The sequence below is a fragment of the Thermobia domestica genome, chromosome 2 (genome assembly GCF_964235325.1).
Source record: "Thermobia domestica chromosome 2, izTheDome1.hap1.1, whole genome shotgun sequence".
NCBI lineage: Eukaryota > Metazoa > Arthropoda > Insecta > Zygentoma > Lepismatidae > Thermobia > Thermobia domestica.
The window spans coordinates 48,093,302-48,118,294 of NC_137455.1; the positions used below are offsets into that span (position 1 = coordinate 48,093,302).

Genomic DNA, 24,993 nt, shown 5'->3' on the forward strand with positions numbered 1-24,993 from the left:
TTCTCCCTAGAAGTCTTTGTTTTTTCTTAATGTACTGCTTGTCTTCAGAGGTAATCAACATTTTTCTGACAATTCTTTGGTCTGTCAAAAATGATTACCTTTCTCTATCTTTATTTGAGAAAAGGCTTTAGCATGAGCAATATCAAACAATTTACCAAGTTTGACAATGAATGATAATTCTCTGAACTTCAGTTTTTGATCTGTGTCCTTTATTCTTCAAAAGTAACCATTCTGAATGTAACTTTTCCAAGTTCGTCTGCCTTCCTCTCATCCTAAGGCGTTGAAATTTCACCTTGTGTATTATGTTATAAAGGGTAACATAATGGGAGGGTGCTCAGACATTTAGTTTTGAGTTTTTTGGGCCACCTTAACATAAACGGTATATTGTCTGAACTACTTCGATATTCAAAATGCCAGATATTACCTACGTACAATTATCCGTAACTAATTGTGCAATAATACTATATGGAAGTCAAGAAATTCATCTCGATTTTCTAACAAACAGCTAGACGAAATGAACGATTGGATCGCAATTCAAATCGGATCTCCGGCTTATCGGATCTCGATGCATTAAATACTACACTATCCAGTTCGCTCTGAACAGCCAAACATATTACTCTTGAAGTCGATGCTTCACCACTCTGGGTACCATAGTCATTAACCCATCAGCACGATATGGCGGAGTTCCAGGTTCAAATCTTGATTCAGTTGTACATTTTTTCACTCTCTGTGTATCGTTGAACTTACACGTAAAGAACTGATTTAATATAAAACCGGTTATTTCCTTCATATATCAACATAACACATAAGTCAATCGTCAAAGGTGTTCTGTAATGTAGACACTAGATTGTCTAAGCTCAACAAGAGTTGTGGTAGTCCATGTGGTCTGAATGCTCGATCATTGACTTCAAGGGTGATAGAATGTATGGTTGTTCAAGAAGGGGGTTGGATAGCATAGTGGTTAAGGCATCGGTACGGGAAGCTGAAGACCAGATTCGCACGTCAAACAAGTCGAGCACATTTTCACTTCATGTGTGAATTCGCACCTGAATAGAAATTGATGTGATATAAAATCGGTTGCTTCCACCATTTATCAATATAGTAATAACTGGGACAAAAAGATTCAATCACACATATTATCATGAGGTGAATGTTTGGTAAACTTATGCTCTGTAACAACATTACAATAAAAATATTTTTTATTCTGTACTCTTGTAAAATTAATTAATATTGCAGTAAAATAACTATCTATATAAAACTTGCATGTGTCCACAATTTGCCAGTAACATGATCCAACAAATATTATTTAAAAACAAAATCTTTCAAAATATACACTACATAACTATTAGAAAACAACAATAAACGAAAACACTATAAAGATTCAGCGTCAATACCATCAAAAAATATTACTGACTAGATTGATAGGCTATAAAATGGAAGAAAGAAAAAAAAAGAATACACAAACAACCAATTAATTCACAAAGACCTTCTTAATTTCATCTAAACAATCACTAGCCTCTTGTTCTGCTTCACTACTCTTCTTTTGTTTGGCCAATTTCCATCCTAACTCACACGAACGTCTGGCTTCAGTAAATAAACCCTTTTGCATATAAACTGATCCAAGATTCACATAAAATGATGGTAAGACAGAAACATTATTGAGTTCTCCTAATTTTACTGCTTTCTTGAGATATTTCAATGCGCCATCGTAATCACCTTTCAACGAGCAGACTGTACCAAGATCATTTAATAACACCATCGTTTGTTCGTGCTCTATACCATTTAGCTTCTCAGACATCTTATACGCTTTCTCTAAACAAGACTGAGCTTCGTTATACCTCTTCTGTCCCAGTAAATACCTCGAGTACCAATCTAAACTCATGGCCCACAAGGCAAGTGTATCCTCGTCCGAAACACCTGAATCAATTTTCTTTTGCTGATGTTCAATACAGTATTTAAATCCTTCTTCCGCTTGCCCTCGCAGACCAATATTTGAATACATACCAGCCAATTTTAAGCTGATATGAATAATTTTGTTATCGTCCTTCGGAGTACCTGTGGCTAGTAACCTCTGCATCACGTTAACAAACAGTTTTTCAGCTTTGGCGAAGTTCTGCTGCTCATACGCAACATTGGCCATCAAATCGTAAATGTAAGTAACACCATCTTCACTCTGCTTTTCCTGGGCGACTTTTAAAGCAAGATGAAGCATTTGCTCGGCTTTTTCGTATTCATTTCTCTGGAAGAAAGAAAGAAAGAATTAGCTATGAATCAGCATATATCAATGTTCACTTTCTTAGCAAACTCATGAAACTATATCAACAAATAATACTGAAACTTCAGAGCAATATTTATTATGATACAAAAATAGATACACCATTACTAATTAAAAACAAAGATCTGAGTACAATAGAATTCTGACATAATTTCGAGAAAGTGAACGTCTTACCACCCTGGGATGTAAATGATATGGCTGATGTAATACGAAGCATTTGAAAATTAACATTTATCATTGATTTCAACAGCATGAATAATTACAAGTTCTGTTTTGAAGATATTAATTAAAAGGCATTAAAAAATTTTAACATCTCATTTCATATTTGAAAAGAAGAAAAATCATACGAAATCAAAATATACGTGCACTAGAAAAAAAAAATGTTCAACCTCTCTTGCGTTAATTGTCTGAAAATGCAACACTTTAAATTAAGAACAAAGAATTCACAGAAAGATAGGAAAAGCAATAAAATCTTCATTTATCTTCTTCTCTTGTATGGAATACAAAATTTGTTTTTATTTTATTTATTTTACTGCACCTAGGCCAAATGAGATGTGCGTCTAAAGATTAACGTGAAATACGAAATACACACAAGAAGTCAGTAAAACAATTTCATGAGTTATATTATTATACAAAAGAACTATTACTGCCCTAATCTCCAATCTTTGATGGGTACTGGAGGTAAAATCACATAATTCATAAAACCAATTTGGTGACCTTTTAACAAAACAGGAACAGTTCCTCCTTCAAAACAAGACAAAACCTCCAATATAACTAACTTGTTCTATGGACTATGGAACCCAGAGGTTCGATGCTGCGCTCACGAAAGCTCTGCATTGGTTTCTGACCTTAGCCAACTGGATCCAATTTCTAATTTGTATTCCTATTTCTGCGAGATCCATCCTAATATTCTCCTTCAATCTGCGCCTCGGTCTTTCTAATGGTCGTTTTCCGATTCATTTCCAGTTAAAAATTTTGAAAGTGTTCTCACTTTCTTTCATTCTGGCTACATGACCTGCCCACCTAAGCCTCTTAGACTTCACGACTCTAACATTGTTAGGCAGATGGTATAAATTATGCAGTTCCTCATTACAATGTTTTCGCCATTCAACATACCCGTTCCTCTTGGCTCCAAATATTCGTCACAGAATTTCATTCTCAAATACTTTCAGTTTGCGTTCTTCCCTCTCAGCAACCAACCAGGTTTCGTAACCATACAGCCGGGCATAATATCAGTTTATATATTTGAGAAGGAAATTCGACACCCAGAAGAAAAAGAAATTAACATGATAAACTATGGTCCAACCATATTGGGCCCCCCAAAAAATTATTCCAATATCTTAATTAAGTGTCCAGACAGGAGCGGATTAAAAAGTGACACACCTGTGTGTACCACTTCGGCCACCTGGGTCCGAAAGGGTTAAGCTCAGTTTCTCTCTTTTTTTTCCCACTATTATCATATAAATTACTATTATCAAAATGTTTTATCTTCCGTAGTCATAGGTTTCATTAATTAAAGTACAAGAAAATTTGAAATCAGTTATTAAAATGAAAGAATAACTAAATACATCACATCCCTGAAAATGCGACACAAAAAGAAACTAAAGAATTCATGCAAATATCTCGACACAATCCCAGACATTAACGAATAGATACACAAGAAATTTTAAAATACTTTTACGATACACAAAAATTCAGTTCTATATCCATCAACACCACTGTCACAGCCGCACATCTTATTATTGTATTTTTCTTTTTTCTTATTAACTGAATATTATGTGATTGTTGTTGTTGGTTAATCATATTTAATTATGCTATGGGATGTTAAAAGGACGGCCGATCTCCCCTTCTTAATTGAGAAGTTACCAATTGTTTATATTGTATATATATGTCTGTTTCGTTATTTCGTCTGTTTAACATGTATGTTTTGTGTATTCTTAAATCCTTATGATAGAATATTCTCAATGGAAAATTCCTATTAACATTGGATATCGTAGAAGAGACTTCAAGGGTGAGACAAAGTCAAAGGGGTAATTCAGAAGAGGATATGAAAGATTTTTGGAGATGTTTGTTAAGAAATGGTCACCAGGCCTTACACGTGATGAGGACTTAAGCACTGAATATCAATGTGTTATTTTTTTTTTAAATATAACAACAAATGTGTACGAAAAGGGAAAATACTTAGAGTTTATGTGCGCACGCAGCTATAGTGTTGGGTGCACAATAGGGTGTATATGGAATGTTAACATTGGTGACCAAAGTACAAAATAGTCATAAGATCTGACGTAAGTTGCAGAAACTTGTCAGGTTTTTAGCATTTACTATAAATGTGATGTGTCTCCAAAAACAGATGTAACTTCTTAGACAAGTCGTACGGGTAACTCGGGAGTCCGTCGGTCAATCTCTTTTTCGGCAATTGTAAGTCTGAATTAACCGACGGACTTCAACTGTAACTTTACTTTTTCTTTTTGAACTTCAACTGTAACTTTACTTTCTACAAATAAACTGAAATATTAAATTCGTCTCTATTATTTAAAATATTATCACCACATGGATCTGTCTGCAGCTAAGGATTAAGAGAGTCTTAATATGTTTGTTGTTTATTCACGTGTGACCGCTCGCATACTGTTAATCCTGAAGTTGAAATTATAAAGTACGTTCCGCTCGCGTACTGGAGCTGCGACACCACGTTAAGTAATACTGAATGGGAAACATACATATTCTTTCCCCATTTATTTTTATTTATTTTTCAATTTATTTTAGATTTTGTTTTAAAGGAAAGAAGGAATCCTCCTACACATCTCTGGATCAACAGAACACATGGCAACTCCTGCTGTTCCTATGGTAAAAGCCTTCGCTTAAAACAAAGGTGGCTCACTCACTCCTTGAAATAAGGAATTTCCAATGCTTAGTGAGGTTTGTTCTTTGCCCGGATTTCGTATAGTGTGTCGCAAGATTGAAAATTAGTTGTCTGGTTTTACGTATCACACATGTTTTACATTCTACATATATATAAACCGAAAGTTACAACATATGATACATGCATATTTCAGATTCATAGCTAATATTTACTTAAGATAGCAACGCTCTGGAGTTAAATTTCCGTGCCTGTCAAATCTCAATACGGTAGAAGCCAAACCGTACAAACACTACGTCAACCAAGTGCAAAGTTGTAGCTAGTGATGGGTAGTTCCGGAATGATTCGTTCCAAAAGAACGAATCCTTTAGAGGAATGAAAGGAACGAATCTCTGAAAGGAAAGGATTCATTTGAGCGGATTCAGTCACGGGATGGATTCACTTACGAAGTTTACGTATTGAATCAGTGGATTTGGTTGGTGAAACCAAACAACAGACGAGTGGATTGATATGAATGGAGTCGGATTGATATGGATGGGACAAAAACAGTATTAAAGAATAGACCAACACTACACAACACAGAAGCAAATAATGCACGTACTGCGCATGTCTGGAAAGAAGAATCTTTCTTACGCGATCTCGTGTCACTTTTCCGCAATATTCTGACCACTGCAACTGCTCTCCCAACTGGAGGAGAAACGGAGATCGGCTGCTAGTCCTATCACTATTTTTTTTCTTTCTTTGTTTTTGTTTTTACTTTTTCACAGGTGTTAGCGTTACCAGGTCTGTAGATTTTTGTTTCAAGACGGATAATAAAACTATTTACTGTAACACACAAGCTCTTATCAATATATTTTGATGTAATGTCCATATAACCCTATACTAATACAAAATTCACAATCGGTTGATTAGGTTTTAATGCTTATTTCAACACCAAAATAATAATTTTAAAAAATTAAATGAAGTCTTTGAGTTTTACGTCCTACGGTTATGCCGGTTAGGCTAAAGGAGACGGTGATAATGAGTAATGAATGAAATGGTGGAATGAAGAAAGTGGGAGGAAACGGGAGAATCCCGATAAAGCCCAACTCACGCACACGGTGTTTGTCCACTATAAAGTCCTCACGGCGCGAGCTGGGATCGAACCAGGGACCCCTAGCACCAGAGGTGAACGCTCTACCACTGAACCACAGCAACATCTCAACCACACGAGTTGCCACTGGAAATAAAACTCGAGTCTCCCGCGAGAGAATCAAAATTCCGCGTAACATTTTATTATTATTATTATTATACAATTTATTAAAAAATATGTAATTCTCAAATCAGGATAGAGAATTGCCCCCTGCCCTCTCCAAATGACACTCCTACCAGTGTTTCTTCCAGACATGTTCTTGGGAGTGCAATACCACCTGGAGCTCTGAGAGTGCCCTCTCGCAGGAGACCAAAATAATACGTCTATAATATAAGAATAAATAGAACACTACCAGGAGTGTCCCCCGGAATACTAAGGTGCCCACCGGAACATTTTTTTTTTCTGAAAGAACGACTAACTCCTACACAAAGAAGCCCGAGACTTCGTTTGTTGTTGCTGGTATTACATACTTAAATAAACAGTAAGAATGAAAATTATAGAACATTTACCTTTTTGCGTTTAATAGTCATGTAAAAAAAAAAAAAAAAAAAAGAAGAAGAAGAAGAAAAAAAGACCACCTGCTACGGTACTCTTTTTAACAGTTTCAACGTGCACTCTTAGCAACACGTTTTAATAAAACAGAAAACTTCAAAGAAATAAACAATATCTGTATCTGCTCTTGTCCTACGTGCAATATTATCTCTGTCTTATCACGAAAAATGGAACCTTGTGAACATGTTTCAAAACACCGCAATCGCTCCTTTTGCTTCTACTCATTCCAATTTCCCACACTACCACACTGCAGCAACTTCTCACGCGATAAGAGTGGTTTGACGACTTTGGGTAAAAGAAGGAATCGAATTGGAGAACCATATGAGAAATCAGAATTATTCCGGATCATCGGAACCAAAGGATTCGGTCCGGAGGAACGAATCCTCCTTCGGAACGGATTCAAAGGAATTGATTCCGGAAAAGGAACCAAATTGCCCATCACTAGTTATAGCACGCAGCGTCTAATGGTAGAACATTTTAGATGACTTTTAGTGCATTTAAGCTAAAGTTGATGTTGAGTTTAACGTCCCTATCAGCAGCGAGGCTATATGAGACGGGACCTACTGATTAACGTGGAATCCGAACCACATGAGCTCCCGCCGGGAATCGAACCTGAGTCTCCCACGCCAAAGGCGCCTATGCTAACCGGTTAGCCACGAAGAATCTCCTATTTAAGGCAGAATAACAGGTGTTACTAACACTACTTTTATGCATAGTTGGTATTTTACTTGGTAAGAAACTGCAATTTGGAAGCATTCCCTGAGACTTTCAATACGACGCAGAGACGAGTCCCACGTAAGCAGTGCATTTTCGCGTTGTTTGAAACTTTCTATCTCCGTAATCAACAAATATTTCACTGAGATCTTTGATATGTTATACTGAAATCTAGTTCTACATGATGGTACCATTAAATTCCAACTTTTCGTCACAAAAGAAGTGTCCATTGAGTGTATTAAGACTATAATTAATACATCGTATTATATAGTAAAAGTATACAGTGGAAAAGGGTGCTACTCAAGTTTAGGCACACCATAGTTTGAAAAAAATAAAATAAAATTCAATATCTTGCATGGAAAGACATTTTTATAGGGAACCAATGTTTAGAGGCCGCAGAATTACACTCCTACGCAGGTCCACAGGCTTCTCAGACGCCTTCTCAAACGCAGCTAGATAGCATTCGTGATTTTCGTGAGCACGGAACACAAGTTGGGTTGCCTTTCACATTGTTACTTTTACACACATGTCTGGAAGCTGCATTTACACGTAAATTGAGAAATAATTATAACTTTTCAACAATTACTTCTAGCGTCCCACCTTAACAATATCTATACTAAGTCGAGTATTGTAATATCGTCCAGTGCAAATCATTTGGAGGACAATGAGAAGGAAATTAGTGAAAGAATTGTAATTTTTCTCACGCATTGTGCGGAAATACTCAGCCTGCAAAAAACATTATTTAAATAGTAGTCACCTTTCACACACACCACTTATTTTAATATAGTAGTAGTAGAATTATTATAGTCGGAACCACCATGATTTGATTCTTAAGAAACTGGTTCCAATAATCGGTTCTGCAACTGTTCCGAGTAATCGGTTCCTTATGAATCGGTTCATTCAACGATTGATTGAATGAAATGCCCATAGTAAAGACTAGCCCAGGGGTTAAGTGCTGTATCGCCGGACCAATTTTAGAAAACTTACCACATGAACTGGAGAATTTATTTGGTTTGTAAGGAAGAGTGAGTGAAAGTCAGGTGAGGGGAATAGTCGAAGTTAAGAAAATAAAATACTTATTGTTGTTAATTCTTTTTGATGTAAGCGGCACTATATGTGGAAGCAGAAGAGACTATTTGGAGAAGAGGTACACTTATTATGATTATGGGAAAGACAGTGTGGAAATTGTGCGTAAATGACGAGACTGTCACACATCGTGTTTGAGATTTATCCAGTTATACAAAAATAAGGAGTATCAGTTGTTGAAATTGTGTGGAAGGTGAGAACTATTAGACTAGTGAACAGTTTGTCTTTAGTGTAGAAAAGAATTGAAACTACGGAAAACAAGAGGAATATCTAACAACATCTAAACTAATCTAACCTAACTTAGTACATTTTGGTATTTTTTGGATTACATTTAGTATCTCCCCAAAAGCTGTGCAACACAGCCATGCATTTTATGATATATAAAGTACTTTTCTACTATTCTCGTTAATGCGTATACCCACCGCCACACGTGCCTGCTCTCTTCGGTCGTACCCCCTCTTACGCTCCTGCCCCACTCAGTTAGATAGCACTTGTGCTTTGAGTTAACTGCTGTATCGCCGGATCAATTTTAGAAAATTTGCGAGATGAATTTGAGAATTTATTTTGGTTCATGAGGAAGAATGAGTGAAAGTCAAATGAGGGGAATAGCTGAAGTTAAGAAACTATTATTGTTGTTTTTCATGTTGTATATGGGGGCGGAAGGGGTTATTTGGCGAAGACGTACACATGTTATGATTTATGGAAAAGGTAGTGTGGAAATGGTGCGTAAATGACAAGATTGTCTCATAACGTAGTTAAGTTTTATGCAGTAATACAAAAATAAGGAGTATCAGTTTTTGAAATTGTATGAATGGCATGTCCTACTACACAGGTGGTTTTCCACAGGCTTATCGTATGGAAAAATTGAAACAGCATGAAAGAAGAGTAATATCTAACCTAACCTAATAAGGTACAATTTGGTACTTTTTGGTTGGATTTGGTATCTCCCCAAAGCTGTGCAACGCATAAGCCATGCATCTTATACGATATAAAGTGTTTTTCTACTATCCTCGTTTATGCATATACCCACCGCCGCTGATGCGCCTGCTCCCTGCTGGCACTTGGGGTCCCATACTCCCGTCCTGATTGGGTTAAATGGCATTCATGCTTTTTAGTGCTCACCTAGCACAAGTTTGTTTGTGTTTTATGCCATACGTCCACACTGTATTTCGGGCAATAGTCATTACAAAGTGAGCAAGGGTCACAACCTAGTATTTTGGAGTAGAATCTAAATAATATCCCCTCTTTCTGATCTTCGTGTTCTCCAGCGATACAGCACTGCCCTGTCGCGACAAAACGCTGTAACTTTGGCGGAGCAGTTTTGAGAAAAAGAGCCGTAAAGTCGCTACAGACCGGCTAATTTCCTACTTACATCGAAATTCTCTTTGGTGTATTTTCAAAAGTATTTGACTCAGCTCAATGCTGGGCCTGGTGAACATAAATATTGGTGGCGGGAAATTCAAAAATGCTTATAGCGACAAAACAATGTAACTCAAGTTACAGCGTTTTGTCGCGACACGGCAGAGCAGTAGTGCCCCATGCGGTATTCGATTTTACCTGTGAATTTTCCAAAATGGGGTACGCTTAAACTTGACTAGCATTAAAAGATCTCCACGTTATAAGCTACAACATACCTCAATTAATAATACGGATCTCTTAATTAATGTTATTAACTCGTCCTCCTTTTCTTTTTCAAAACCGAAGAAATTCAAGAGTCCAGCCATCATAACACCTTGGGTCAATATTACATTAGACACCTTTGAGCGTGCTGTGTTCACTTTGTTATAAGACGCACTGTTCATGTTCGAAAACCAGTTTCTCGATGAAACGGACAGCAATTTTCCATTTTGTACTTTTCGCACCGACCTGAGTGCAAGGCAAATAGAGTTGCAACAGTAACGAAACATTGCAATTAAGAAGACTGACTGTTGTTACACGCAAATTTAAGAGAATATTCCAACTGTTCTTTCATATCTTTTCGAATAAATCATGTTTATAAAGTATTTTTAAAAAAGTACGAAAAATAAATGTCGACAATGCAATGCTGCCACATTAGAAACCTTTCCTTCAATGTTGCCAGTTTCGTAACTGTGATTTTCCTGTCCGAAGCATTGAAATTTCCCGATTTGATGCAAAATTTCCCACAACTAAAATAGATAAAATTTAGTACAGGGATGCAAATAAGCAACACAATTTTACTCGTCCAAGAAAAAAGCTACTAGCCCACATCCCACAATAGAAATGATTTACTTAACTTCGGTATGATATCAAATACTCGCCTTCACCGATGAGCCACTCGCCCCGGGCAAGTGCTTATTTACATCCCTGATTTAGTAATTTTGCAAAGCACTCATCGTTTTAGGGGGCCCATAACGTACAGTTAAATTCATTCTTGTAGTATAAAAGTCACTATTTATAGTTATGCATGATAACTTCACAAAGACACTGACACATTTTTTTTTTTTTTTTAATAATAATACACTATGTACATTTTGTTTTAAAACAAGCACTACGTTCGTTCGTTCGGAGCTACTATATAAGAGCAGACAGAAGTTGGCATAAAAAGTCAATACTTTGATTTCAAACAGGAACTCAAAATTTGTCTAATTGACAATAAACTAAGGGAAACTGATTTCCAGGAAGTGCATCTCTTATTATATATTTAGATTTAAACGTACCTAAGATGTGGTTAACGTGCTACGTCAAAACGAAGAGACTAGCTGAGGAAATCCGTACATCAAAGCTTCTCAGTTCCAGCAAGTGCCTGCCGATGATGGCAGAATAGCTATGATAATGATGATAAAAGCAATATTGACCAAAAAAAAAAAAAGAGAGAGAGAGAGAGAGAGAAAGAAAGAAAGAAATAAGTAATAATGATTATAATCAAACCTCTTAATATTTTAGAATAATTTGAGTGAAAACTGGAAACGACTTAACTGTCTATATCTATTGTGTAAACTCAATTTTTATAAATACTTTTAACCTAGGGCCGCGGTGCCTCAGTGCTAGAGCGTTCACCTCTGGTGCATGGGGTCGCGGGTTCAAACCCTGCTCCCGCCAAGTGAACTTTGTGGTGGACAAACACCGTGTGCGTGGGTTTCCTCGTGGTTCTCCCGTTTCCTCCCACTTTCTTCATTCACCATTTCATTTATTTCTCATAATCACCGTCTCCTTTAGCCTAACCGGCATAATCGTGGGACGTAAAACTCAAAAATTTCATTTCATTTTTACTTTTAACCTATACTAGAAATGCAAAATAACGGCATCAAACTTCAAGTTATTTGAAATAACAGTACAAAATCACTCTCACTTGTGAATATGGATTATTTATTGTTGTATAATGTTATATCGCTAATTCCTGGATGTTCCGTATACCTAAGGAGGCTAAAAGTTACATTCGCAAACAATTATTCAACGTAGGTATAAGCATCCGCTCATGAAATCAAACTTGCGGTCATATGCACTAAGTTTTTCTTCAATGCCATGCAAATGTTATTTCGATATTAATTTTATGAGCACACATTAAAAATCAATACATAAAACATAATCTAAGAGGTTTAATCTTGTTTTTTTTTTTTTAAAAAAAAAATTAAGTTTGACCCATTTTTGTCGTAGTTGCACTGGACTAGGGCTATTTATTCAAAAAGGCGGAATACCCGCAACTGGAATTTTTTTGCAGGGTAACAACATCAGTAAAACATATTTCAATATATTTCATCTTGTTTTTAAAACGTTTATCTGGAACACTGATTTAAATGGACACATAGACCTACATACAGAAAGATAATGCGAAAGTCTACTTTCAGGGTTCTCGCTCACCCCCTGCCGACACCACTGTTTACGAACTATTTATTAAACTAGCCGGACTTCAAACCTGTTGATAGTTACTGGAAGTTGCAATAAAAAGCAGTCTCAAATCAATAAATATATTTTTCTTCATGTTAAATGATTCATTAATATGTTTCTACAGAAATTGTGTGCAGTCCGATGACGTTTCAAGCATCATTGCGCATCTCGGACATTGTATATAGTGACAATATATATACACATCGTTTTAAAGCTTATGAAATTTTCAACAACTTTTATTCGAGCACTTTTTTTCATATTTCTACTCTGTTAAGTTGTATGAAGCAATGAAAACAATATATCCCATAATACAGATCCGAATTTTTCACTTTATCCTAAAGTTATGCAAAAATGGTTACTCGGAGAAAAGTGATAACTTGTTACATTGCCTATAATATTAGAAGTATAATATAGAAAGGATGATCCTTCTGTACGTTAATTAGTTTAGAATTTAGGTGGCATAAACTAAGTGCATGTGAGAAATCCAAGATGGCAGGCTATTTATTCAAAATGGCGGAAAACCCGCAAATTGATTTTTTGGAATTTTCTGGAGGTTAATGAGGAAGAGATCGCAAACAAATTCCAAAAGGTCCCATCTTTTTATTCTAAATGTCTACGTCAAACCTTATTTTGACTGCACTGTATTGCAGTTGAAAGAGACTTATTTCAAATATTGACGAAGATCTGGCGAGTATGAGATAGCCAAATCAAGCGACGAACTGAAATTGAAGTTATTAAAATAAGTACTGTAACGTGAAAGCTATTAATGTTTTAATATTGTATTGATTTTTGATCAGTTTTGTGTTTCCAGGAAATGTGTGTTTTACCTTTTTGAAACTTGCAGTTATGGAAATATATCCTGTGCGTGTAACTATAATCCATTAATAGGCTGAATAGAATATCACATTTATATTTTGCGTATGTATAATTTCTTTGGTTTGTAAGAAAACTTCATTTAAAGATAACATTTTAAATGTTGGTTGTGAGTCTGGTTTTAGTGGTAATACGGAAACGGATCATTAGGGGTCTACAGAAAGTTACTTGCTCATTTACATTTTCCTAACAGTGATTTACAATTTAAATGTAAAATGACGTTACAAACAGTTTGGGGGGCCCAAGCAGCTATCAGCGCCAGGGGCCGCCGACGTAGCCAGTCCGGCCATGCTTGAAGTTTTGGTGTGTAAGGAGAGGATTATGGAGTGTGAAAAAGTTCCTTTTTTAACCGTTTGGAGATAAATGAATTGATGTTTTTTCCTAAACCTTTCAAGGGGCTGCGGTGGTTCAGTGGTAGAGTGTTCCCTTCTAGTATGTGGGGGTTCATAGATCCCATCTCGTACCAAGTGGACCTTGTTGTGTGGTGGAAAAACACCGTGTGCGTAGATCTTCCATTGCCTCCTACTTTATTCATTCCATCGTTGCATTCATTTGTCATCATCACTGTCTTCTTTAGCCTAACCGACATATACGTGGGTCGTAAAAAAAACTCAAAGATTTCATTTAATTTTTTCCCATAAACCTTTTAAATATAACATTTTCTGAACCTCTTCCTTCTACGTATTTGATAGGTACTTTCTTAGAAAGTACTGTAATCAGAGGTAGAGAATAGGGTCTACAGAAAAATTGACATGTTATTACCACATACACGTAATTCATTTTACTAACAAAACATTTTCTGGAGTAAAATTTAATCGCAGTTATTGTTCTTATATATATATATATATATATATATATATATTATAAAAGAGAACGTACAAATCCTTTGTTCCCTCATCACGCTAATACGGCTGGACCAATTTCTTTCATTTTTGGGGGGTTATTAGGATTTGGACCCTAGATGGTTTTTATCATATCACTTTAATTTTTAATTACCAGTGTCTTGAGATAATTGACCATCCTTTGTTAGTTCATCATAGGTATAAAAATAAACGTATTTATATGCAACCCGCATGACCGTGTCACTCGGCGGGTTAACATAAATGACAGGCGCTATAATGTTAACATTTCCTGCAATTTGAAAGCGAAAAAGTAAAAATTATCTAAGTAACAAAGTTTATTGCGTTCCGGGGTGACCGCAGCGAAGCGGGGTGAACGCTGCTAGTATATATATATATATATATATATATATATATATATATATATATATATATATATATATATATATATATATATATTTATAAAATAGTCTGGCTGATAGTAATTTCCTGTTATGTGCCATATGAGTCACCATTAAAAATTGCTCGTGTGCAAAAAGAGTTTGCAGAAGCAGTCTGACTACAAAATTACTCTATGGCTTAAGAAGCTCCAAGATTCGTTACCGTTGAAACAAAACGTCTCCATTACTTAATGTCCTGTGATAAGCTAATCAAATCTGGATAAATATTATACAATTCACTAAGATCGCTTATATAATGTAGCCTATCCGTATTCTTAGTGTTTCCAAAAGTCGTTTGAATTAATTTTCAAATAGAACTCTATACACGACATTCACGTCTTCCATCCAAGCAACGTATTCTGTTCACCTTATCTCGATTTTATTATTCCTTTGATGTTCGGAGACTTATGGCAAAATATAGTTAAACGAAAATGAAATCTTTAGTTTAACGTCTCGAGGGCTAAAGGAGACAGATGAAACTGCAAGTGAATGATTATGAAGGAATTGGTGGAATTAGAAAGTGGGAGGATACGGGAGAATCCCGAGAAAAACCCACGCACACGATATCGTTCACCAAGAACTCATTTGGCCTGGAATTGAACCAGGAACCCCTGGAACCAGACGTGAGCGCTCTAGTACAGAGCCACTAGAATATAGTTAAGCGTTGTTTAGTTTTCTAGAGTTTCTTTCGATTCGTCTCGTTTTGGGCCAAATATTTTCCCCAAAATTTTGTTCTTTGATATTTTTTAGTTTTTGCTCTTGTCGGTGCGTAAGCGACCAATTATCACGTTCTAACAATACTATGGACAGGATTAGCTCACAATATATAATTAATTTCTGCTATATGGATTAATACTGTATTTCCCACTATTTTTTTTTATTATTATTTTTTCACTAACTTGCTTCTATTTGTTACAATATTCTCACATTATTGTATAGTTTCCACTAATATATCCTCGGTTATACATAATATATTTTGGTTATTTATTACGTTCTTCCAGACCAATTTCATTTTCATCTTTTCCACTGACAATTACCTAGGCAGTTCATTCCATTCAATGGCAATTCTTTGCAGGGTGCGAAATCATTTACAAATGATGAGTAAAAATACTATTAATACTTTATTCTTATTATTATTCTGCTACTACTACTACTAATAATAATAATAATGTTTCAAACAATTTGCCATTATCGTTATTTGAAATAAGTGATGTGTGATGTGATTTTGTTTAGCGTCCCTTTCGGCACTGAGGCAATATGAGATGTGGACCTACAGCTTAACGTGGGAACAGAACCTATTTGAAATGTCTGCATCATTATTCATTCATTTAACCACAAATGGAAAATTGGAACAATTACCTACTATTGTTCCATGTGTTCTATTATTACCAGCACTTTTTCTCTGAGTAGAAATATGTTAAAATTTCGATAACTATATATTTCTTCTCGGGAGATTAGCCAGGTGAATTCGCAATAATCTCCCAAGTTTTCAGCCTCTAACGCTGCTTCCCTCTTCATGAAGATGGGGACGTTAGTGGCCGAGAGTTTGGATTATTATTCTCATTCCACCTGCTAATCTCTCGAGAAAAAAATATATACTCTTCGCCGACAGGTAAGCTTCGATTACAACTGTTTGTGTAAGCACTAACGTTGCATTTTGTTAAGGATTATATTTGCATTTACAATAGTAAAATGTCCCTCCGTGGCTCTTTTTGGGTTCAGTGAGGGATTCAAAATAGATTTTTGGTAAGGAAAATCCCTCCTGTCCTCAGGATTTCGTACCCTGGTTCTTTGACTGCATTTTAAAATATCCTAATAATGTATTCTAAAATTCACGAAGATAGTCCTTCTCCTTTAAACAAATTTCAAACTCTGCGAACTTTCTTAAAATCTACGAATAACCGGTGAATTCCCATTCTTTCCCTAATATCCGTTTGATAAACAGTAATTTGGACGTATTACGTCAGAAGTCACGTTGATGACCGCCGATCACTTCATTCATATACGCACCACACCATACATGCTATCATGTTGATAGTTATCAGTAGCGTCTTCTCTGGGTGTGCAAGTCGTGTTAACGTCCAACGAAAAATGAAGAAAAGAGTATTTTAATTTAATTAAACGGATCGTCAGAACTTGGGAGTTTTTATTTTCGAGACAGAATCATCTGTTGAAGTGCAAAAAAACAGAGAAGTGCTGTGCGGTCTCCGTCATGTTTTGAGGAGGCAACTCTGCGAGTAAGTCGTTGGCAACGCTATGGCTGAAGTTTCACTGTTTTAGAAGACTCCTATTGTGCTTCCGCTTCGTGTCCCTCACCTTGTGCTTGTGTGATCCAAGGCGTTGGTTAGGAAATCAACGTTTTGAGTTTTCTGCTTCTCTCAAGCGTTGCCAACTCTGTAGATTTATTTGTAGATGTACAGATATTTTATAGCAATACGGAAAACATTTTTTAGTGGAGAGGGGTATGATCTACGCACTTTTTATTGCTAAACATATAATTAAATTCAAAAGTTAATGGTGCAATCGACTTCTTCCTAAAAATACATGTAAGGAGTACGGTGAAAAGAAACATAATTTTTTTTTTCTCGATCCAAGTTGTGTTGGAAGTGTTAGTTGATTAAAAAAAAAAAAGCCTGGACGTTAAGCTACAGAACGGTTTTCCATTCTGCCTCTTTATTTCCCTAATTTTCATTTACTTTGTCGTTAGTGGGTCATCCTCAAGACTTACGGTTTCGGGCCCCTATTACTGTTTCTAAAGCAGTAATCCAGAGGTTTCTACGCAAAGAAAGACGACTTGAGCTGAAATTCACGTAATTGTAAGTAAATAATTGCTTGTTTTTGGTTTTCAGTTTCATATTTTGAGGGTATATTTACTTATACTATAATTATTATAATTAAATGTATTCCTTACGTAATAACATCCTCGTTGATTGCTCTTTATAATTTCCAGACTAAATTGTTAGAAGGTGCCTTCCATTTCAACTCAGGCAAAAAAATATAAAATTGTACCATCACCATCTCAGATATTGTTCAAACTTTTTTTATAGCAACTAGACATGTTTTTAAGAGACCCATATTTTTTTGTTTTGTCGAAAAAAATTTTCCCGCCAAGTAATGGGCCATCAAAGACGGGGAGTACAATTTATGAATTGTAGAAGACATGGAAAATGGTCAATTTCGGAGCCTCACCATTCGGCTATGGAGACAGGTAGAGTTATAATTCTTGTTGTGGTATGTACATAGGGATATAAATAAACTATATTTTATTATAGTTTGGTTTGCGCATGCGTATCTTTTTGTACATAAATTAACAAATGAACGTCAATTTATCTGAAAAGTCGAAGTTTGAGAATTTTTTTCGAGCACTTCCGGTTCGAATTTTAAAATTCTGTTTTCACGGTTGGTAAGATCTAGTTACCCGCTTTCCGAAAAACATTTTGTATCGCTTCTGTCGACAACCGTTTTGTCGCAAAAAATTCGAGAAATTGTAAAATTTTCAAAAATCGCCATTTTTGGGCGCCATTTTCTCGAAAACACCATTTTTTAAAATTCTGAAATTTTGTCAGATGGTTCAACTTTACATGAATAATAAACACACCAAATACCATTCTCGACCAATGCTTCATGGATTAACTGCAGCCTTTTAAAGTTAGCGAAGTTTCGCTAATTTTGATGTCACAGTTAGCAACACTGGGAACAATGAAAGTGCAATGATTTGATGATGTTTGTGGTTCACATTCATTAAATGAAGAATAAATGGTTTTCTTGGCTGTTTTTTTTTATTATTTTGATTAAAAAGGCTCTCTGAAATAGTAAAATGAGCCTCCCTCTACTCCTCCGTTTTCTTAAACTGAAGTAATCTGAGGTGGAAATTACAATTACGAAACACACAAATTTCAAGTTCACTTACTTAAAATGGTCTTCGGAAACAAAATTTCACTGATTTTTTTTTTTTTTTTTTTTTTTTTTTACATGGACCAATCATTTGCTTGGTTGTTGTCTTCTTTGCTAATAGCATGTAACCGTGCAGATGCTCCGATAGATGTTGGTTCACTCATAACTCATCCAGGAGTGGATGTAGGGGGACGATTGCCGCCCCCCCCCAGAAGAAGAAACTTTCTTATTTATATATAAATAAAACCCATCCCAGAGTTTGGAGCTCTTAAAAGTAGCTCTAAGTAGCAGTATTACAATTCCCTCCCAGAAGTCTGTCCTAGATCCGCCCCTGCGTAGCACATTGTCGATAGTCACAAAACACTTATTTTCACTTCTCTTACGCTCTTCTGGAAACCTGTACCCTGCTGAAGGTTCATGTGGAAGCATAAACAGCACTTAAACTTCACGTAATTCATGATTTATTCATAATATTTCTGCTACGCACCACTGGTTATCATACATATATGTATATAACAAAAGTTCCTTTTTGCAGATTTCTTAAATCTACACTTTGAATTGCAAAAGTTCGATTTTGGGGGAAGTATGAAGTTAGTTCATGGTGACCAGTTACTGCCATAAAAACTTCGCAATTTTCTGAAAGCCAAAGATAACTTCGTTGAATACCAGTTACCGGTCGCATACTTTCCCTTTTTTCTTCCGGAAGTCGTCGAATTCAGTTCCAGGTAACAAAACGAGAGTAATACCCGGAGTTTGTACTTGCACTATACTCACGAATTCTCCTGCAGTTTTAGTGGGGACGCGGTGGCTCAGTGGTAGAGCGTTCACTTCCGGTGCTTAGGGTCCCTGGTTCAATCCCAGCTCGTGCTGTTCTGCATTCCACCATTTCATTCATTTCTCATAATCACCGTCTCCCTTAGCCTAACCGGCATAACAGTGGAACGTAAAACTTAAAGATTTCATTTCATTTTTTTCTTCTGCGGTTTTAATACTGTGTATCTGTTTTAGCCTAAGGCTATGGCGCGTTGCCACATTCTTTGCCCCCCCCCCTTCCCCACTACCGTCGCAGAGACCCTTGCATGGCCGGTTTCACTGCAAAAACACTGCTTTATCGGACCTGTCTGCATCTCGAACAACTGAAAGCGATTTTTAAAGTGGGATGCAGCACCATCAGAAATCACTGACACGGTTTGGGAAATTGTAGACACTTATTTTCTCGTATTCAAACATTTTTCTATAAAATATATTTTCGCTTTTCTTCGAGTATGTTTAGAATCTTGTCTATGACTATGAGTACATGAGCCGAATCGTGTGTTTTATCGTCGTTTATTACAACAAAACTGTCAATTGTTTCATATTTCGGTGATAACTCTGAATTTCACTTTGCAGAATAACAGTCCAGTTTTCAACGAAGTCCACATGAAGTAAAATAGAATTTGTATTTTGAAATTTTATACGGTGGTTTTCGGTAGCAATTGATTCTCTTTATATTTTCTTGATGTAGTCATGAATTACAATTCTTACAGTTAAACCGGCAATGTGCGATACGAAAACAGAAAGTGGCACAGTTTTTTTGTTGTTGTTGTTGTAACGAGATCATTATTCTCCCATATGGCATACGTAACCACTTTCATTTTCATCAGGATCAATAATTAAAGACACCACACTTATTTCTTCCACTCCAGGACATTCACCACATTCTTGAAGAAGACAGCTGTCATTTTCTACGGATCATACTATTAAAGGAAATTGGTCACTCATGACAGCTTCAATACAGGTTGCACCTTTGATTTGTAGCAACGCAGTAGCAGCTAACTTAAAATTTGCACAATACACACACACACACTTCCCTTTCAGGTTGCGGACTGACACACTTTAGTCGAATACTATAAAATTCCGAGTGACCCATTTTTATGCTGGGATTGTTCTGTTTAAAAATTCAGTAAATTTCTTTGGAACGCGTAAGAAAACGTTTCGATTTTTTTTTAACTTTTTGTCATTTTTCGATCACTGTAATGACATCGCATTAAATTGAGATTTGTCTCCAGCATTCCAAATCATACTGAGGTAATAGTTTAGGCCTTTTATAGACCATCAGAATTCATTGGATGGCCATTTCAAGTAAACTTAAAATTTGTGTGTTTCGTAATCGTAATTTCCACCTCAGATTACTTCAGTTTAAGAAAACGGAGGAGTAGGGGGGGCTCATTTTACTATTTCAGAGAGCCTCTTTGTTCAAAATAATAAAAAACTAGCCAAGAAAACCTTTTATTCTTCATTTAATGAATATGAACCACAAACATCATCAAATCATTGCACTTTTATTGTTCCCAGTGTTGCTAACTGTGACATCAAAATTAGCGAAACTTCGCTAACTTTAAAAGGCTGCAGTTAATCCACGAAGCATTGGTCGAGAATGGTGTTCGGTGTGTTTATTATTCATGTAAAGTTGAACCATCTGACAAAATTTCAGAATTTTAAAAAATGGTGTTTTCGAGAAAATGGCGCCCAAAAATGGCGATTTTTGAAAATTTTACAATTTCTCGAATTTTTTGCGACAAAACGGTTGCACACAGAAGCGATACAAAATGTTTTTCGGAAAGCAGGTAACTAGATCTTACCAACCGTGAAAACAGAATTTTAAAATTCGAACCGGAAGTGCTCGAAAAAAATTCTCAAACTTCGACTTTTCAGATAAATTGACGTTCATTTGTTAATTTATGTACAAAAAGATACGCATGCGCAAACCAAACTATAATAAAATATAGTTTATTTATATTCCTATGTACATACCACAACAAGAATTATAACTCTACCTGTCTCCATAGCCGAATGGTGAGGCTCCGAAATTGACCATTTTCCATGTCTTCTACAATTCATAAATTGTACTCCCCGTCTTTGATGGCCCATTACTTGGCGGGAAAATTTTTTTCGACAAAACAAAAAAATATGGGTCTCTTAAAAACATGTCTAGTTGCTATAAAAAAAGTTTCAACAATATCTGAGATGGTGATGGTACATGCTCTGCCTGAATTGAAATGGAAGGTACCAGAAGTAAATTGCTATTTATAGGTTGGCGTCAGCCCACACAGCTAGAGCATAAAACGATAATCATGCCTGTTGTTCTTTATGGTTGCGAAACATGGTCACTTACTCTGAGGGAAGAACATAGACTGAAAGCATTTGAGAACAGGATCCTGAGAAGAATATTCGGACCCAAGAGGAACGAGAATGGGGAATGGCGGAAACTTCATAACGAGGAACTACATAATTTATATGGTTTACCCAACATTGTAAGGGTCGTCAAGTGTAGGAGGCTTAGGTGGACGGGTCATGTAGCTAGAATGGAAGAAAGTAGAAACGCTTTCAAAGTCTTGACTGGAAGACCAATCGGAAACGACCATTAGGAAGACCTAGGCGCAGATGGGAGGACAATATTAAGATGGATCTCGCAGAGATAGGAATACAAAGTAGAAACTGGATGCAATTAGCTAAGGATAGAAGTCAGTGGAGAGCTTTTGTGAACGCGGCACTGAACCTGCGGGTTCCATAGGCCATAGAGTTAGTTAGTTAGTTAGTTAGGTTGGCGTAAATAGGACATTATGCAGTGACGATCATGGTTCCTTACTTTCGAAAATTGCGAGAACTTCCAGTTACAGACTATATTCAGGAAATCGATGGGTGGGCAAAGTATAGTCACTATTAAATACTCGTATGCTGAATGCGAATGCCACTAAATAGTTACGCGTAAATTGAGGTAAATTTATCATATTTTTGATTAATAAAACAATGTGGGTAGGCCCATCTTTGCTCCTGCGAAGAGGGGGTTCCCCCTCTTGTATCGCCTATGGTTGTGAGGGTTAATATATTTTTCCTTTGTTGCCAACGCCCTAACATCCACATAAGGAGACGCTACTTATTTAATCTTATTTAATCATTATATTTAGTTTTGTCGGCTTAAGCTTTTTCCTCGTATCACATTAATCAGATTAATCCGTGAATCATTTTAAGATATTTTTATTTGTCTTCAGTACACTTCGAATGGAATAGAATGAACAAACGTTCTTTTGTTGTTTACTTTTAATAGTCGTCAAATGACTACTACTACAGGCTTCATTAATAGTTCCAGAAAAATAACGCCCCTGCTTACGAGAGTGACTAAAGAATTAGTTTCTGGGAAGAACAAGAGTTCTCGCCGGGAATCGAATATGGATCTCCCACGCCGGAGTAAACGTTAGAGACAAGGAGACAAGAGAAGGAGTTGTGATTTTGTTTACTATATATATATATATATATATATATATATATATATATATATATATATATATATATATATATATATATATATATGACAATATATATATATATATATGACAATGTATGTATACTATATTACATAGCTGTGATATAGTAGTCGCATATATAAATTTCTCGCATTCAAACATGAATACTCTGTCAGTTAAATTCAAATTATTTATTTATTAAAAAAACTTGCCTAACCAGGATTCGAACCCGTTAAAAACATTAACACGCGAATTCATTACGTTATCCACTAGACCAGGAGCCATTTGTTTCTGTTATTGTTCTTTCTTTGACGACATACTTTCCATAGGCTTTAATTTCGTATCATATCACTTTTATTTTATTTTATTTATTTATTTTTGTCATATAGATGATTGTTTTCTACATACCACCTGAATATTTACTTGAAGGCAATTCCATATGGTCTATTTCTATTGGAAAATACGCACATTGCTCTGTAACAGAATGGGAGAAAAATTGATTTTTCCTTCTGAGGGACATAAGAATATAGATTCAACTTTTTGGACTTAGTCTCTGGAAGGTAATCCAACTTTTTGTGACCAGAAGTGTACAAATACTACTATACAGAAAAATAGCAACCAAAACGAGGGTAATGCTACAGAAAAAAAAAATATGAAGAGTAACCGGGTATGTTTTATCAATATGGTAAAAATAGTAGAAAACAATTCAGTGTCTTGAATGCATTAACCAAAATCTTACATAATGAACTTGAATTCACATAAGTATCAGTTGCTTACCTCAGAATAGTCAATATAGTGGAGACTGATAAACATCCAACGTTGAGTCATTGCCAGAAAGCTTGTCAGTCGCAGAATGTCGACCATTTAATCTAATTAGCAGCATAATCTTCAGCGTTGAATGAAGAAACATGCGGCCCATTAAGATTCACAGAAAAGTCGAGGTTATAGTGTTTTAGCACTTAAACTGTTATTTAATGTACCATGATGAAGGTTCAAACTAGAAAAACAGCTTTCACATTCCGCAGGTGAGATTGGAAGATTGTCGGATCTTAGGTTCACTTTCAACAAGTTTTGTCCCACCTACCTAGGTTGCACCTTGTGCTCTCCAGAAATTGCTGCAAAATTTTAGATGGCCCATTAGAAGAAAACTTCAATTCTTTTTAAATTTCCTGGTCACCATACAACGTTTTCTTAGCTGATTCTTTTGGTCAATTCGATTCTATCAACACTATAGCTCCATTGAAACATGTTTGGAGAAAGCGACAGTTGATGTTGAGCACTAAGCTTTGGAAAAAAAAAAAAAAAAAAGTTTTATCCATTCGCATCTATAACGATACTCTGATGGTTTCGTTACTGGAACTCCACGAAAGGTATCACATTCCCTTTCAACTGTCAACGGAAGTTTCACAGGAATCGACCAACTTCATTCTTAGAGCTTCAAATACATGCACAGTTTTCAATCTTAGTGACAGCTGTTGTGGTCTTGAAAATACAATATAAGGGTTTGAAGTGATTCCAAAGCATCCCGAAGCATGGTCATTTCATAAATAAATATCCTCTTCCATAGATCCAAAAACGTATCACGATCCCGAGCAATTGTGAAAATGTATAGAGGCATTTTCAAAGTGTGCTACTGAAGCAGGATAATACTTCCATAAAGATTGCACTGAACAGTATGAAGACTACACCTACTTTATATCAAATATTTTGCTTATATTAGAAAATCTAACATCTAGGTCCTAGGCAACTTCAACTTCCTGTCTACTTTTTGGTGATATTGAGTATACACTATACAACTTTTCTACAAGTTTCTCAAAATGAACCATATCTGTGATAATGCTGACTTCTTTATGTATAGCCAACTCAAGTTTGTGACTCTGGAAAACAAACACACATGAACGTCTAATTTGTTTTGTAGCAGCGACACAGCACCATTTATTTTCACTTGAATGTTACCTGCTTCAATCGGTACAAGTAGTAACAAGTCGCCTTTGTAGTGCTGTTTTAGGAAGTCCCATGGACTTTCAAATATTTATGATTGTCTCACAGATATGTTTTCCTATTGCTCCTTGAAGTTCGTTAAACCCTAGAAATATGTTGCAGTACTCTGATTAAACACTGTGCTTGGGTTACTCTACAGCAGAATAAAGATAACGTCCCGAATACTACAGCCCTTGACAATGTTATGTAGTTAAAAATTTA

At 35.9% G+C, this 24,993-nt stretch overlaps 1 protein-coding gene across 1 annotated transcript; it reads right to left on the reverse strand.

The window, feature by feature from the left end:
* Nucleotides 1-1,181: 1,181 nt before the first annotated feature.
* Ttc19 (tetratricopeptide repeat domain 19) lies at nucleotides 1,182-10,699 on the reverse strand. The gene is made up of 2 exons (XM_081740942.1): nucleotides 10,251-10,699; nucleotides 1,182-2,239 (listed from the first exon to the last, which is right to left on the reverse strand). Exons 1-2 carry the CDS (start codon nucleotides 10,521-10,523, stop codon nucleotides 1,472-1,474), a joined length of 1,041 nt encoding a protein of 346 aa, XP_081597068.1. The 5' UTR covers nucleotides 10,524-10,699; the 3' UTR covers nucleotides 1,182-1,471.
* Nucleotides 10,700-24,993: the final 14,294 nt, after the last annotated feature.

Excerpts from the sequence above, each read along its gene's own strand:
- Ttc19 (XM_081740942.1), bottom strand. The coding sequence starts at position 10,523 with ATGTTTCGTTACTGTTGCAACTCTATTTGCCTTGCACTCAGGTCGGTG. Across the intron at positions 2,240-10,250 it reads GATCCGTATTATTAATTGAG|AGAAATGAATACGAAAAAGC; the intron begins GTATGTTGTAGC and ends TCTTTCTTCCAG.